The sequence below is a fragment of the Pholcus phalangioides genome, unplaced genomic scaffold, assembly GCF_987345545.1.
Source record: "Pholcus phalangioides strain wild (caught in Gottingen) unplaced genomic scaffold, Ppha-v1.0 ptg000039l_1, whole genome shotgun sequence".
NCBI lineage: Eukaryota > Metazoa > Arthropoda > Arachnida > Araneae > Pholcidae > Pholcus > Pholcus phalangioides.
The window spans coordinates 25,452,071-25,470,679 of NW_028301625.1; the positions used below are offsets into that span (position 1 = coordinate 25,452,071).

Here is an 18,609-nt window from a genome sequence, read left to right on the forward strand (position 1 = left end):
AAAAAAATTGATTTCAAATCAAAGCGCTCAGTGTGAATACTATCTAATTTGGTTGGAGTCGAAAAGAGTGATTTCCACTTAGAATGACTGTATCGTGCTTCCATTTATTGTATAATAGAGGCCGAAGATATATAGGTGTATTGAAATATATAATTTTCGTTCGGGTAGTTGCGACACAATTTCAATAAAAAAAAAATCGGTCATTCTTTATTGAACAGTCCTCGTAATATTGTTTTACTCAGAGATATACACACTCCATACTCGAGTTCCCTGGAAGAATTACTTGAAAAGTAATTGTGAGAAAAATGAATCGGACGAGAGAATTATTGTTTGACAAGCATTTAATTCATAAATTTCATTCATAAATAAAATCTGTTTTCACAACATACTAATATACATTTTCTTCCAGATTGAAATGGAGAGAAAAAAATCAAAACTAATACTGGCAAAAAAGAACTACACAAAAACAAACTAGACAAAATGCAAGATCAATATAGTAAAAGCTATAAGGTTACACAATATCAAGCACAATCAAACACAAAAAAAAAAAAAAAAAAAAATACAAAGAAATACAAATAAAACAATTACGTGAAAGAAAAATAAAACTGGAAATAAACAATCAAAAACCTCTTGATAAACAAATGACGATAATGTAGCCTTTAAGCGCCGTGTTCGTGCAAAACTTTAAAAACTAAAATATCTCAACATAAATACGAAGTATGTTTTCTTTTCTTAAATATCTTGTGCTGGAATTGTTTCATTAGAATTATTAGAAAGGTAAAAATAATATAAATACTATGTTTATGCAGATTGAGCATTAGCATTACCGTATAAAACAATCATACTGAGTTGAGCGATTTTAATCGTTATCTTGAGTAATCATACATAACTGATGATTTCAGTGGATTTTTCATCAACATGAAAAATGTTCACGATTGTTATCAGAGATAACGGCAAATATGCGATGTAATTTTGTTACATTTGTCGTGATTGTCGTTTTATCATAATTCTATCTAAAGGCACTGGACCATAAAACCAGTTTCACTGACACAGATTTCATTAACATTAGGTCGTGGATACTTTCCTAGTTAGAAAAAGAAACAAATCACGAACAACAGCGCTTTTTTAAAAAAGAAAAAAATGTAGGCTTTTATGAAAATACAAGAATAACTGAATAATGAACAAAATGAAAGTAAAGCAAAATATGTAACCAATCTGTACCTTGGAGGTAAAAATCTTTGTACGATTCCCATACACACAAATACCTACTATCGTGAAGTCACCGGCTGAAGTAGGCCTTGTGAATGGCATGGTTTTTTTGGCTATAGCGAATGGGTCAACAAAATTTGAAAAGAAAGAAAAAAGATCGCACATTCACATTACTCCACCGATTCAGTGTACTTTCTTATTTACACTCAAATTCGTTAGCATATAATAAGAAAAGATAAACCCCATGCATTTCTCAAAAATAATATAATGATAAAAATAACGCGTGTAATATCTTTTTTTTTTTTTACAATTACAGAATAAGAAATACCTATAAAAATTATTAGACGACTTGTTATACGAGGTGAAGCTGAGTTAAGCCAATATTCTGCAATATATAAATCAATACGTATGTATACAGTATTTTTAAGAAACGATTAGCAATATCGATACATTTACTTCTTAGTTTTTATCAAAAAAAATATTGTTGCAAATAGTTGAATTTCAGAAAATCGATCTCTCATCTGTTTAAATGGAATCTTCTTGGAAATGGAAGATGGATGAATGCTATTTAATAAATTAAATAATTAAAAAATAGAGATGTGTTGCAGAATTGAGCATTGCTGAGGGACAAAAATAAATTTTAGAAAACGCTTCGGGACATGTAAGCCTACTGCCGGACGTGAAGCACAAGAACATTTTCCCACACTTAATTTCAGCATGTTATCAAGTTTCTCTTGCATCAAAAAATCGCTGGCAAATATACATTACGATATTGCAAAAGTTTGAATGTTTGATTTTTATATTGAGAAGCATCACTTGTTTAAGTTCATAGCATTAACACAGCTTCAACCTGCACATAAGCCATCCTAATAATACTGCTTAGGTGCTTGGGAAGACATTTCTTACAAAAGGAAAAAAAAAAAAAAATTCATTATTCATGATGCACACACATGCGCAATAATTTTTCTATAATACTTACTATTTATTGACCATCAACAACTTCAAAACATTCGAATTCATAATGGTTGGCACAATTTGTAACGTACGGAGGTATAATTCAAAACAATGACAGATATAAAAAGAGTATGTATGCATCGTTATTATTTTACATATGTATAAGTATATATATATATATTATTTCATTCTGAGGTGATGGGTACACATACAATACACGAGATATTCTTCGAAAGTATTTCACATGATAGAAGTTTTTTTCAGTCATTACATATTTTCAAAAGGAAATTATTTTTCCTTTCCAATAATGTTCGAATTTCATTCTTTAGACTTGCCTACCCGTAAGAAGTGAGGTAATTGAGATGGTTTTTTTTTTATTCCACGTTTAACCTTCTTTGAGCAGCTCAACAGTCTCAATAATTAAAAAAATATTCTTTCAAATACTCAAGTGGGTAGATGCAAGTGTATATAAAACGACGAATTATCTCAAAAGTTAATTATCAACTTTGAACCTCATTCTGAGAATTTCTTTTTAACCATTTATCGATTTAAAAATGAGGTGTCATGAGGTATTTGGCTTTATTTTTTGTCACTATAAATGCACACCTGAAAATTAATGTATTTTTCATTTCTTTGAAAAATTACCAAAGTACACCGGGAAAACACATAGTATTTCCTCGCGGTCCCAGTTCATTTGACGATGATCGTCTCTGCAAAAATTAGAATTGCTTTGTCGATATGAAAACCACTAGAGCGAGATATGAATGGTTAATGCGTTGCTAAAAATTAAGAAAAATGCAATAGCTTTTTTTTGTTAATCATAGAATATGCAAAATTAGCTGATTGGAGCACAAATGGACATTGAAGTCTGAATTTGTAAAAAAAATCATCACAAATCGGATTGATCAAGGCATAAAATCAACTGGTAAAAAAGAGGGATAGGCCTACAGTGGTTAATTTTGTAACTAATGCTAATCAAATGACAAATGATTTGCGGCAAGTGGAAACAGGCACTTTCAAAATGATATTAACATTGATATTTTTTTGCTTAAAGTAATTGAATATCTTTTACTATAGATGGAATAAATTAGAATATTTGCCTTTATTCTGGTATAATACAGCGTATATGGGCTTTGACGAAAGATCCAGATTTGAACTATTGTTCAGAGAGTGGGTGATTACGAAATCATTATTCGGGTTTCAGCAACAGATGTGGTTTTTAATATTGATAGAATAATAGGATATCACAAGTAAGATTTTTCAGGCTGCCAAAATCACGATTCACGTTCGATAATTTCAATTAACGAACTAATTTGGCAAAAGTTTTCCATACTGACTGATATCAGTTGTTTAAGTGTAAAAGGAAATTACAGAATGAATGCATAAGTTTTTTGAGCAGACTATGTACTGCAAAAATAAAACCATATTAAAAATATTGACGCAAAATCTGCTGCTGCTCACCAGAACCTATTCATTGACCCGAATTTCTTTTTATGTGCGATGAAATGTATAGAAAAGACACGATAATGTCTTAAAATTACCTTGTTAAAAGATATAGTTGTGGTCATTTATCAAATGTAATAGCATTAATTCTATTACCACAAAATCGCATGGATGCCCAAGAACGACAAAATCTGTTGACTTGATCAACACCAAACTACAAAAAGGAGAAAAAAATTGAGAAAGTACAGGCAATCATGATTTGGACCAGAGTTTTACATCGCGGTCAAAGACGATGATTAAACTGACAGTGTAGAAAAGTTCATTGAGGTATATCTTAACAGGGGCACTTATCATGAGGTGTCAGTCTTTCTCACATTTCATGGAAAAATAACATTGTGTATACATGAACATCAAAACTTTGACATGGTAATTTGGGATTTAAAAAAAGTTATTACCAGAGTTTCTAGAATACATTAAAACCTACAAGAGTTCAGGAGCTACAAGACTACAGAAGACATTATACAACTCCCACAATACTCATTTTAAAAAACACTCATAGAAAACATGAATCAAAAAGTAACATCAGTACATAACAGACTTTTGATACAAGCTGGTTACGATCATTAACAATAAATCATTTACTTTGCAGTGGCACAAATAGCACCCAGAGGTAATCAATTGCTGTAGTGTGTTCACATCAAAGCTCTTCTAGATTACAAAGAAAAAAAGATTCAGTCTTCTAATTTCCATACATCAATCAACAATAAAATTCAAGCTCATTTTGAAGCTCAATCTTATTCACAATAGAACATTTTTTTTTCGATAGGGGGAATTCAGTTTGTTTCAGTGACAACTACTGGCAAGAATATGACAGTTTTTCTTATGCAATTAATTGCTTCAATTCAGTTACCCACTCTTAAAAAAACTCAATACAGACAAAATACTAATAAAAATGTTTTTGAAAATTGATCATAAATCCATAAACTAGCACACTGATCGATTCAAAATAAAAATGAAATATAGAAAAAATAACTAATTTAATTTGTAGGATATTCCCTGCTTATGTTTTGAAAACAGCATATAGAGAATTTGAGTAACTGACTTTTTGAATCAATACCGACTAGGAGCTTGAATTTCATGTTAAATGATGGAGTTCATACATATAACACTTACACTCACATACATATAATAATGAACAATCTTAAGAAAAGATTTATCAACAACCATGTTCTCAAAAGAAACCAATTATACTTTTCTGCACATCAACAATATAAACAATTTAACCTTTGCCTAAAATCAGCTTGTGAATCAAATGCAGGCGATTGACTTTTTGACACACATTTATGACATGACAAAATTTGATAATAGAAATTCATTGATTTTTCACAACTTGAGGATTAATTTAAATAAAAATCTATAAGAACACACTGAACTCTTAATTTGGGGAAAAAAAAGAACCAATACCAATAACCATTCCACAGTGCAGTAAAACTTCAAGTAATACCAAAAGTTGTAAAAATTACAGAAATAAACATTTATAGGCTTCAACATGGGCCTATGTGAAATACTGGCACAAAGAAATATACCATAAATACTGGCACTTTGATGAGTAAATCAGTCCAAGAGCATGTGATAAGTTTCCTCACAAAAACATAGAACACAAAAGAAACAAAATAATGTACCAATTCGTGAAGAAGATGCATATATTCTTTATACATATAAAAAGAAGCATTCCAGTGCAAAAATTCATGTTTCCAATTAAAATTTTTCTCTTGTGAAATAGAAGAATTATAAATTCAAATGAATAACACTCAAACAACTTTCAAAGACCAACGTGAGGAGGGATTTCCTCTACCTGTTTAACAATGTAAATTCACGCTATATATGTATCTTTTTCACAAGTGTGGACAGAGGCTTTATACATTTTAGCAAAAGAAAACACAAACAACGTACTTAAGAAAACAGAAACTACAATTAGAAAGACATCCAGATGCTTATGGAGCAAGTAACACAATCAAGCTAGCTAAAGTAATAATAATAATTACCCTAAAGCAGAAAAACACAATCAGTATTTTGGTTAAACAAAAAAACAAAATTGATGGCTCGTTAACTGGTTTGATGAGCTTATGAAGTCTGACTTCTGACCTTTCGGAATGAGCATCTTGTTTATTTAGAGTCAGATTCCCGTTCCGAAAGCACTTCGTATTTTATGGCGCGGTGGTCATGCTGATCCGAGAGTATGAACGAGGAGCCGACTGTTTGGCTGACGACGCATTTGCGCATGTGTTTCTCTAGCGTGCTGGGCACTGAGAAAGGCATGTCGCAGAAACGGCAACGGTACACGTCTTTTCCCAATCGGCCGTGTGTTTTCATATGTCTCGTCAGTTTGGAACTCTGTGCACATGCGTAGCTGCACAGCTCGCACTTATAAGGTTTTTCTCCAGTATGGGACCTTCGATGCACAGTCAAATTACTGCAGTTTTTAAATACTTTCCCGCAATATTCACAAGTATCATTCCTTCGCTGTTCTTTGGGCTTCAGGAGGCTATTGGCGATTGTACCCTGGGGGTTACTCAAGCTGGGACCAGGCCTAGGGCTGGATGATCTTCCGCTTCCACTCGGGCTTACGCAGTTTAAGGCACTTTCTGTTTTCGACTTGCGACGATCGTTACCGTCAGCACTGTACAGGTCTTTGTAAGAGGGCACAATCCACATTCCAGTATACATATTGGTATTTTCATTCTTATCTCCCCATTTCTCGTCCTCGATCTTAATTCGCTTATGTCCCATGGACTGTTCAAAGGCACTGAGAACCATGGCGCTGTTGAAGTTTAAAGGAGATTGCCCAGCACTTCTTGTACCTTCTCTCGCTGGTCTTTCTATATTATGTAAACAGTCGTTCGAAGCACTTCCATCGGAATAGCGCTCTTGCTTCACAACGATAGAACTTTCTTTAAGAGCTTGCTTGTAAGCCTCGCTGTACTGCTGTATGCTAGCCAAACCTATTTTTTCCATCACTTCACTCAGAAGTGAATGCCGCATCGCGTTATTGTCCTTTCTTTCAATCTTAAGACAGGTTACATTATTTTCTGACACACCATTTCTCATTGGTTTCTTAGATAAATCTTCCGCAACCATCAATTCTCGTGACTTCTTCAAATCCATACCATTATCCCCTTCATCATCTTCGTCTTCATCGTCATCTTCCACATCTATTTCCTCGTCTTCGGGGTCATCATCGTCACCATCCATATTTCGACTTTCTCCATTGTCTCGATTTGACTCATGTTCGTCTGATATGTATTCACCATTAACCTGATTATTGTTTGGCTTCTTTTCTTCGGCACTTTCACAATTTTCCACACCATTCCTGGTATCCAAAGCTAGTGGTTTATCTCCGATTGAAGGAAATTTCTTTTTACGCTTATGTGTTTTCATGTGCCTTTTCAATTTACTAGCTTGCGTACAAGCATGATCACAAATGTGACATTTAAATGGCTTTTCTCCTGTATGTGACCTCCGATGAACCACCAAATTACTCATAAAACGAAAGGATTTCCCACAAAATTCACACGCTTTTGAATTAGATTTGGGGGACGAGGGCTGGTTCGTTTCACTGGTAGTAGATGATGCTGATGACTGAAGCAGTTGCGGAGGAGTGGTACTGACTTTTTCTTCTGAACTATTATGATGGGAATTTGGCTTATCAGTGACGGCAGCGTTAAAACTGGGCTGCAAAAGTTTGGCATGAGAAGAAATCAATGCGTTAGGGCTAGTGGCTCCAGCAAGCTCCCTGAGTCGTTTTGAATAGAAGTCGAGCTGTGGTTGTGTATCACAGCTAAGCATTGAAGGTGCATGAGAAGATGCATCTGGACGACGCATTTCGATTAAAGGAGGTGGAGATGACTGAATGGCCGGCACAATGTGGTTGCCTGAAGCGGGCGGCATCAGAAGATCCATACGTAGCTCTTGACTAGATGAACGAGGAAATATAGGAGGCGTGGTGGTTCCAAGTTGTCGCTCCAGAAGAGGCACGCGAAGACCTGAAAAGGAAGGTGAGCTCTGTTCCGTGCTTTTTTCTGTTTGATCAGAAACTGCGCGCGCGCGGTGACCATTCTCATCATCTTCATCCATATATATATACAGGCCATGGTCATGCTGAACGTGCTGAAGCAAGCTCGACGCTGACTTGTGATACTGTTTACACGTCGCACATATGTAACTGCAAGGCTCTGTAAATAAAATCCACATACATTAAAAATTACTTCAAATTAGCACACATGTAATCTCAAAATTTTTAAATTGGAAATTTAAACGCATATTTACTAAAGTATATTCGAGATAAAAACAAGAGCCAATATTGTTTCACAATCAACACAAGAATAATTAATAATCATAACTACTTTATGGACAATTACAATATAATGTATATTGAATAGCCTAATCTTTCATAATGTTGATCCCATTTTAAAAAACTCAACATTTTTCTACTGATTTTATCCTACAGATGGTTAGAATCAAAACTCTGAGTAAGAAATATGAATATGTAATTATTTCGGGTATAAAAGTTTGCAAATTTTTATAAACCGTTTTACCCGCATTTAACGCTTTCTTTCCAACTTTCCTCCGCTTTTCGAATTCGAATATATCAGTGAATATTGCACTTAAAACGTGTATTTTTTTTGGTACCATGAGAGACAGGGAAATAACTTTCTAACTGGGTTTTTGAGCACACGGAGAGCGTATAAAAAGTTAATTCCTTCATTTTCTTATTTGTATGATCCCTAAAATAAATTTTAAGATTTTAAGTAACTGCACGTCATTTCTAAACTTCTTGTAATTGAAAGTATGTTTGTAAAGTCAACGGTTACAGAGATATCCGCTGTGCAAACAATTTGGGACAGCCTGTACAGGGGCATATGTATACGGTACAGCAAAAACTCGATATAACGATACTCTGAAGCCAAGATAAAATATCGTTGATACTTATCTTGATAAACGATATCATGTTGAGAGAGGAAAATCATGTCAAGAAAAAATGTTGTAGAGAGGTTATCGGTTACATCGGGAGGATCAGGCGCTGCCAAATTTATGGCATCTATTCTGAATTGGCGTTGTTAGTACCCCATAAAATACATCTATGAGTACTTATTCACAAAAAAAAAAAAAAAAAAACAGAATTAGTTGATGAATAAAATTCAGTTAGCTGTTTCATCCTGTTAAGCAGTTTACTGCACAACACTTTTCTGTACTATGCAGAATAACAAGGGGACTTATGCTTTTAACTTCGAAAAATGTGCAAAAATTTCCCGTTCCAGTGAATGAAAAAAAATTGAAATTTTTATGCTACATGATCAATTTTTACAAAAATATACCATTTTTTAAAAATAAACATAATAAAAAAATGTTTGTGCATGTGTGTGTGTGTCAAGTAATTTTTTTATCAATACTTAATTCAAGGTTATGATCGGCAATAAAATTTTGCTTTCAATTTATTCTGCGGCGTGCAACATTTTTTCGAAACATGTAAAGCAGTGTTTCTCAACCACCGGGCCCTGACAGTCAAACAGGGCCGTGAGTGGTTAACCGTTTCATTTTTTTACACACGACTAAAGGGAAGTAAATGGGTATGACCAGACCTTCCACTCGCAAAAAAGAAATCAACCGGGCCGTGGACTTTCAAAAAGGTTGAGAACCACTGATGTAAAGAATACACTCCAAAAATGTGAGTCATTTTGTTTCTTATGTTTCATTCCACAACTCGATCCTCTTTCGTATCAAAATATGAACTTTCGGTTGATGTATAAATTCTAAAAAATGAAAATTCACTTTAAAAAAATCAACTACTTTCATAAATCCGAAGCGCTATAAAATGTACAGTTGATGTATCAGTGTTTTAAAAGATCATTTTTTTTTGTATACATGAGCATGTAGCTATCAAATGTAATGAATATTTAATGAATAGATTTTAAGTTATATCTTGCGAGCCACATTTCATATTTTGACCAAAATCTGTTCCGAGAAAACCACATTTGAAGATGTGTTTTTATAATGTTAACTATATAAGATGTTGTATTCTGTACATATTCAGCACACTTCAGGTACTTGAACGGATGCTCAATTACAGGGTATCCATAACTGAAGAACCCTATTTCAAAGCTGCATACAGCGGAAACCAGTCGTCAGAAAATTGTGAAATTTTGTGTATGACTTAATAAAAAGGATGTGAATTTCTTTCAACGAAACACAAAATTAGTTCCAAATATCGCCACCAGAGGAAATATTACTTTGAAAACCTGTAGATTCTCCAACAAATTTCAGGTTTGTTAAGAATATTCTCAAATAAAGTTTACAGAAGAACGTTTCATGAGCTGGCGCTTAAATAATATGTGGCCTCCCCGATCCCCAGACCTCAATACATGCGATTTTTTGCTTTGGGGACATTTGAAACATCTGGTAAGTCGTGACAACCCACGAACTTTGCCTGATCTTAGAGACAGCTTTTCACGGCACACACACAAACACGTGTTCAACATGTCCAATCACTCTTCGCTCAATTGTGAAACATGCCATCTTGCGATTGCAGATGGTAGCTGAAAATGATGGCCATCATGTGAAGGAACATGTTTTGCTGAAATAAAAATTGTTCAGGTGAAAAGTGTGGATAAATGTGTAATTTATTAATGGAAAAGCCCTCTGATGGTGATATTTGGAACCTTTTTTTTTCCGTTGAAAGAATTACCATCCCTTTATTAAGTCACCTACAAAATTTCACAATTTTCTAATTATCGGCAGCTTTGAAATGGGGTTCTTTATGGATACCCTTTATAAAATGCGTATATATAATAGCATGTTCCCTTCAACCACAATAATATGCATATGCTTTTACAAATAAACATATGGCAGAAATTTATAGAAACTTTGATAAACCTACACCACTAGCAGTATAAAGTTTGCTAGATATTTTTTTAAGCGGGTAATTTTTTTAATGTCCTTTTTTTATACACTCTATATAATCTGCGTCAGTAAATTCATTTTTTTTTACAATGGGATGAAATTTCTTTATCACTTTTCTCATTTCAGTCCCTACAATTGCACGAACACCAATTCGAGATGAACTGGCCACAAATCTTCAAAGTGAAGTCTCCACTCTTTAGTTCAGAGGTCTTCAACTTTTTTCCAGTCGCGAGCACTGCCTTTGTACCCATCATCAAAACAAGAGCACCCTTACGATAAGTTTGACATGCAAATGCATGAAATCAGGATCATTTCAATCCTTGCATGAAATTTGTATTGGGTGTTTAATTTGGAACGTTGATCAAGAGAGCTCGCGAGCACGAAATTAGGCACGAGCATCGAGCACTGGGTATTTCAAGGAGCACAGTGGTGCTCGCGAGCCACGGGTTGAAGATTCCTTTTTTTAGTTGATGCTGACAAAATCTGTTTTACCCCCTTTACCAGCAATAAAACATTAGCACAATATACAGGGTGAATCCGATCTGACCTATTCTGATACACCGAATGGGGGTGATAGACGAGCCCCAGTGGATCATGAAACAACCTACCAACCCTGTCCTATCCGGAATAGTTTTCGATTTATAGTGGATTATGGGGAAAAAATGCGTAAAGTCTGAAAAAAACTGGATTTGTGAAGTTTCTAAGATGCAAACTAAGCACATATTTGGAAAGCGAAGAAAATCCTATAAGGTCACACCAATTTAATTGAAATATCTGGCTTTAATGGCGAGCTACAAGTGCTGAAATATTGGCAAAGTTCAAAATCGAATTGTGGTCAAAATTTTTAATTGCCAATTCCGCAAACACCCTTCTAGCTACAACCGGTAAAATTTACCAAAAACTTGTCCATTCCACCAGCTTTCGAAAGAGTCAAATTGGTCATCTAGTTCAGGAGGAATTCGGTCGTTTGTTAGCAATACATCACAGAAATCTGCGTTCGTAGAAATAATTTTAGTATGTTTTGGCGAAAATTCAATTTTTCACTTCACCAATTTCTCAGCACTTGTAGCTCGCCATTAAATACGGATATCCTGTAGAATAGAGGTAGTGTCACCTTATAGGATTTTTTGTGCAGAATTAAATTGTCGGCAAAATCTGTAACCGCCAATTCCGAATTTTCGTCGAATATCTACCTCGACAAAAGCAGATTTCAGTGATGTATTGCAAAAAAACGATTAAATTTCTCCTGAACCAGAAAAAAACGATACGGTTTGGTTTATTGTAAGCTCTTTCTCTCAGAAGCTGGCGGAATGGACAAGCTTTTGGAAAATTTGACCGAATGTGGCTAGAAGGGTGTTTGCGGAATTGGCAATTAATAATTTTAGCGACAATTTGATTTTTTACTTTGCCAAACTTTCAGCACTTGTAGCTTGCCATTAAAACCAGATATTTCGATGAAATTGATGTCACCTCTTATAGTATTTTTTCTATTCTTTCCAAACGTGTGCTTAGTTTGCGTATAGGTCTTTCAGAAACTTTACAAATTCTTGTTTTTTCAGACGATGCATTTTTTCCCATAATCGATTATCCACCATAACTCGAAAACGGTTTGAAATAGGACAGGATTGGTGGGGTGTTTCATGATCCACTTGGACTCGTCTATCACTCCCCTTTCGTTTGGCAGAATAAGTCAGATTCACCCCTATATATACGAGGTGCATAGCTAACAGCTGGCACCGCCAATTACTGGCGAACCGTTGATCCTAGAAACATAATTCCAATTGGAAAAAGTACCGTGTTGACCTCAGACACTTCATCCATATTGCAAGGGGTTTTATAGTTATTAAAATAAAAATAAAAACTTTTTATAGGAACACCCTGTACTCAAAACCCCAATTAAAACGTTGTTGCCCCCCTTGTCCCTCCGAAAAAAGGTCCACGTTTCTAAGTGCAATATTCGCTAAAATATTTGACCTCAAAAATCGGAGAAAAGTTAGGAAAAACAAATGAGGAAAAAAAGCGTTTTCTGTACGTGCTGGTTGTTTTTTTCCAACTGTTCTCCGATTTTTGAATTCGAATATTTCAGCGAATATTGCACTTTGAAACGTGAAACATTTTTGTTGGTCTCAGTAGAGACAGGGCAACAACTTTCTAATTTGATTTTTGAGGACAGGGGGTGGCTATAAAATGTTAATTTTTTTTTATTTTAATAACTACACAACCCCTTCCAATATAAACGACGTATCTGAGGTCCACACGTTATTTGGATGCTTTTTCAAATTGGAAGTGTGTCTTTCTAGGATTATATCATTGGATTTATCGTTGTATCGAGTATCGTTATAGCGAGGTTTCACTGTATTTTGAAATAATGTTCCAAAATAACGCAGGTTGTTAGTAAAACTCAACTTCGGTATGAATGATATCAGTTTACGGTGAGAAGAAAAAGATCATAAAATAAACATTTTCATTAATCAATGATATCAGGCACCAAAGTGTTATGGAATTTATTGAGACTGGAAAAGTGATAGAGTACTTGGAAAAAACATTGTCAACAATGTGAAATATTTTTAAATTTACAAAGACGACTACATTCATGAAATCAATTGGTATTTTATATTCCTGTGATATATGCAGAATTTTAAGTCGATAAATTTTTGTTTCCATTGAGAGAAAAGAAAAAAAAACCAAAGTGCGATATATGTGTCCAGCAAGGTCCCCAGAAACTGAATTCTAGAAGAACTAGGGTCAACTCCGATCAAAAATCATAAAGATGAACAAAAAAAAGTTTCACTGCTAACCCCCATCAAATCAATCACTGTCTTTATTTCCAGTCCACACTTTTTTTTCCTGCCTCTTGGCCTGTCCTTTCTAAATCACCAAAACGATCAGATTGAGGAAAAATAGTACTTTTCGTGCTCTCTCTTTTGCTCTTTCTGTTTTCATTTCCGAGGGAGTTTCCGATCTGATCTCAGTTCTGTAAAATTAGATTTTTTTTTTACTTCTCCCATCACCATCCCCATGAACCAACCGTCTTCTCTACGTAGGGTTTGGACATGTGCGATATTGAATTGTTGAATAGATCCGTTGGTGGCAAAAGAGCGAAGAATGTGCAATCTATCATTCTTGGAGATTTTCGGGACATCGGGGGAGCAGACGAAAACGGACAGTCAGTTGGGACTTCGCATTTAGCAGGTGGATAGTAAGCGAGACTGACCCACACATTTTATTTTTTTTATTTCTGGCTCCTTCCTTCCGAACCCCAGGACCTAAGCGAACAGTTGACTCACTGCCGAAGTTTATTAATGGATCAACGTTCCCGTCACGGTAGTTCCAAGGTCTTTATAGGAAAAAAATGAGTATATGACCACCCATACAACCTAGTCTTTCGTACTCAATTGTATATTTCACACACGCACACAAACATTCTACAATAAATGAATATAAAACCTCTTAAGGAATTAGATGTCTACAATATACTTAATTATACTTTACTTATTTTTATATAGCATAGATAATATAGTTTTGTATAACGTTCATAAAATTATTAGAGAAAAAGGGATTTAAAAAAGTGGATTTTGAATTGTATTTTTAACTATTTCAAGTTCATGTTTTTATTTTATATATAGACACTGTTTCGCAAAGGGAAAAGAAATTAATAGCGCTATATTGTTTTTAAGTTTCGCTGTTTCTGGTAACAGTAAGGCTACTCCAAAGAGGTATATATATATATATTTGGTATAAAACAATATTCGTAGAGCAGGCTACATATCGTTAGAATTACATTGTTATAAGTATTTGTTTTTATTGCTCTTATTGGATTGCTGTATTTTTGATATCATCAACAACAACCATTTTCAATCCACTGCTGGATGAAGGTCTCCTCTAAATTTTTCCATTCTGCTCTGTCTTTTTCTTTCCCTATAGTTTAGATATATATTCGACATCCATATTTTTTACGGGAATTTTTTTGTCGTGGAATTTTTATTTGTATTTGTTAGCAGTTACAGATGTATGGTGTGAAACAATGTGTATATATATATATATATATCTGTGTAAACTTGTAAAAGGCCCATGTGGGCTCGAGCCCCCCCCCCCCCCCAATATTTACCAAAATATTTATAATATTTAATAGATATCTATACCCCCTAATATTCAAGGGGGGGGGGGGTACCACCACTCCATTTCTTAAAACCCAGTGCAAAGAATGCATTTGTATCACTTTTTTTAGGATTGATATTCTACATTCTATGGAGTTTTTTTTAAACAAAAATCTATGAATCAGCAGCAATATATCAAAGAGAAAAATCGCATCTTTTACGTTCAATCACCAGCGAGTCATTCGACTGCGATCAGCGAAAGTTGAAATTTAAAGAGATTTTAAATACCGAATAAACGGAGAACATCTATCTCGCTCCAGCTGAACAGCCTTTCTCTTTTTTTTCCATGGTGAAGGAGATGGAACCATCAGTGTGAGGGGAAAGGGCCTGGCGTAGAAAAGATCACAGGCAGCCCACATCCATCAATCACTGTCATAAAGAGAAATATCACCTTGGTTCCAAACAGGAAGAGAGAAATAAAAAATTTCCACAGAAATTTTTCCTCTCTATCTGGCCTGTATTTCTCTTTTATGGGATGGCCTCAAGTAGACAAAATTGAACTTACGTTTACGATGAAACAGACCATAACAATGATACCATTGATATGATTGTTTACTTGATATAAGTAGTACATACACGTTTTTAATTATTTTTAAATATTTTCTTCGCTTTCAATGGTGATGTACTAGTAACACTTGATGCACTTGAATTTCGTGAGATTAATTAAATTTGTGAATTCCTTCAACACTAAAATATATCCAGACCACCCCACCCTATCTTACATATTATAGGTTGCCGTAGTTTGCTAAATGCTACTTTTTGGAAACTGCTTACTCTTCCTATTGCATTGCTACGCAAAGGAGGGATATTGGTGTTGATTTGGCTGTCGTTGTTAGAAATATCGTGAACTTTTTCAAATGCGATTATTGATTAAACTTCTATTTTGAAGAACGAAAGTTCTTCACATGATAAGCCATTGAAATTTTCCATTCGTTATTGTAGATTGAAAATTTTTTTATATGTAAATATGATATTTAAAAACTAATGTAAACCCACCTCTCGAAGAATAACTTTTTGAGAACTGGTTTGGCGTTTTCAAAGTGGTTGAGGAAGAGATGTCAGGCTCGTCGTCACTGTCACTATCTTCCGGAGGCACGCAAAACAGCTTATTTAGGCTGTTGTTCTCTTTGTTACAAGTATTCACCTTGTGCTGAATGAAACGGACGATCTCGCTCAGCGGGAAATCTCTTTCGCATACGCCGCATGTCAGGATATCCTGCGCCAAATCTGTCTCCCCTGTAGAAAGGATCGAAAAAAAATTATGAGCATCAAATGCATGTATATAGATTTATTCAAAGCATTTGAATAATGCACATAGTTCTTTTAGCAAATAGATTGCTAAAAGCATTCACGAACATCGATGGAAAGCAGTAGGCAATGACACTTGTTACATAGAATCCGTAAACAACAAATGATTTGCCTACAATAAACAACGGAATATAGTTCGAAGCACTTAATCTGTAGAAATGCAGATTTAAGGGCACTAATACATAAAGATACAGGCTGTTTGGGTAAGAGGTATTCAAAAGTAATGGCTTATAGTAAGAGAACCACACATAACTAGTTGTAAATTTTAGTTGCATAAAAGAGGGAAACATCAAGTTTATTTGCAGGTTAATAAGCACTAATTTGAGCACTATTAGTGCAGGTATTCAAATGGTATTCAAGCTTTTGCGTGCTTAGTGGCATTTGGAAGGTGTTATTCAGTCAACTGCGGCAGAGATACACTGTTTTAAATCGTAAGAGGCTCCATAGTTCACTCAGTTCGCAACGGCGTTTCACACACATCAGTGATTCAAATTCAGCTTGTCAACGCACGTATTGATCACGTTGCGATATCTACAGGTTGAATGGCAGTCAGCGCGACTGCAGCGAAAAGAGTCAAAGCATTTGTCGGTAGTGAGCATGCGCAACCTAGACAGAAAACTTGGAGCAATACCCTATCGAGCACCTTTATAACTAAACATGTATGGTTCTATCAGTATAAGCCATTATTTTTGGATACCTTTAGCCCGGACATCATTATAGTATATATAACTTTAAAAATTCATAAAACCGGATAAATAACCGAAATAAAAAATGGTTTGCAGGGTTAGCATCACGGAATTTTTTTTAAGACAGGAAAAAAAAACAGCTAATAGGTGGCGCTGACGTACATAAGTCAAAGAAAAGATACGCAAATAACGAACAGAATGCCTCCAAAAATCGTTTATTACGGCAGTATGTGTTCCACATGACCACCACCACAGGGGATAACACATTACAGACGAGTCACAAATCCAGCAACGGCAGAGTGCAGCGGGTCCGGATATATACATGACACCTCTCGGTGGATCGCATCTTTCAGTTCCGACAGATTGGATGGACCGGATCGATACATCCGGGATTTCAAATATCCCCATAACCAGAAGTCTGCCGGTGTCAAATCTGGAGACAGGAGGCCATGGGAATCTGCAACGCCTGCTAAAGATTTTGTCTTCCCCGAACGTCTGTATAAGGAATGCCTTGACAGGAGTAGCAGTGTGACTAGTTGCTCCATCTTGCATAAACGTGACGGTAGAAAGCGCATCTCTTTCACGCAAACATGCCACGACCTTCTCACCAGAAGCGTTAAATAACGCTACGCATTCACCGTAATCGTTTTCCACCCATTTACTGGGCACTGCGTTTCAAAGAAGGGTCCTATGATGAACGAAAATGTGAACCCACACCACACTGTCACTTTTGGGGAATGCAATGGTTTCTGCGTGTACTCACGTGGATTAGACGTCGCCCAGATATGGCAGTCATAGGCGTACGCAGAATTTTCTCAAGGGGGGTTCAATTTCTTTTTCTTCTCAAGAAGGGGGGTTGTTTTTCCCTGCAAAATAACACTATAATCTCGGTTTGAGGGAAGGTTAGACCCCCTCCCCCTTTGCGTACGCCAATGGCGACAGTTATGGGTATTAACGTTGCCATGGAGCGAAAAATGAGCTTCATCTGTCCACAACATGTTAAAGACGCAGATGGGATTCTGTTCGATTTTGGAGAAAGTCCACCTCGCAAATGCTTCCCTCTGTACGGTATCCGCTGGTAAAAGATCATGGCACGACTGCAATATGTATGGGTATAGATCAATGATTCCACGAAGAATATTGCGTATCGAAGATGGTGGTAAGCCCAAGCGTCTGGCAGCTTCACGAGCCCTGCTGGTCCCTGCAGCTGATTCAGACGCTAACGCTTCCATTTCGGCTGCAACACGCGGCGAACGCGCCTTCCTTAAACATGGTCGTCTGGCTCTCACATGATCCTCCAGCGTTCCAGTTTCCTCAAACCGCTAAACAAGCTTTATGAGGCCTGTATCGCCGTTACAGGCCCTTTTCCAGCTCTCACATTCTTCTGAACTCGGAATTTACGCAAGGCAATGGTCGCTGATTCCTGGTTCACGTAAAACAACTTCACCAACAAAGCTTTATCCTTCGCACTCAGCATCCTTGTTTACATACACGGTTTACAACGGTGAACTAATTGTGAATCAGGAGCGCAAGTTCTTATAATCGTTTCATTTGCATATTTAAACCGAAGTGCTCGTACCAGTGTCATTTATCGGCTGTTTTTTTTTTTGTTATTTTTTTCCGTCTTAAAAAATTCCTGTGACCTAGCGATGCAAACCGTTTTTTATTTCGGTTATTTTTCAGGTTTTTATGAATTTTTAAAGTTTCTACACGGACTTTTTTGCCCACCCTATACATATAATGATGTCCGGGCTATATATATATATCGATTGATTAGCAAATGACTTTTCTAAAGTGCAAATATGTTCTTCAAATGTTAAGATTTAAAATTCTAGACTCTTCTTTTTTTGCTAGCATAGTTGCAACCTATTTTTCAATTTACCTTTCAAAACATA

At 35.6% G+C, this 18,609-nt stretch overlaps 1 protein-coding gene across 2 annotated transcripts in view; it reads right to left on the minus strand.

The window, feature by feature from the left end:
- Positions 1-323: 323 nt before the first annotated feature.
- LOC149065759 (BCL11 transcription factor A-like) overlaps positions 324-18,609 on the minus strand; it is a 96,150-nt gene continuing 77,864 nt past the window's right edge. For both annotated transcript variants that reach the window (XM_089253441.1, XM_089253442.1), the window contains exons 2-3: positions 15,717-15,956; positions 324-7,838 (exon numbers count right to left, since the gene is read on the minus strand). In XM_089253441.1, coding sequence (XP_089109567.1) covers positions 5,773-7,838; positions 15,717-15,956 — 2,306 coding nt within the window. In that variant the 3' untranslated portion in view covers positions 324-5,772. The remainder of the gene's footprint in view (positions 7,839-15,716; positions 15,957-18,609) is intronic.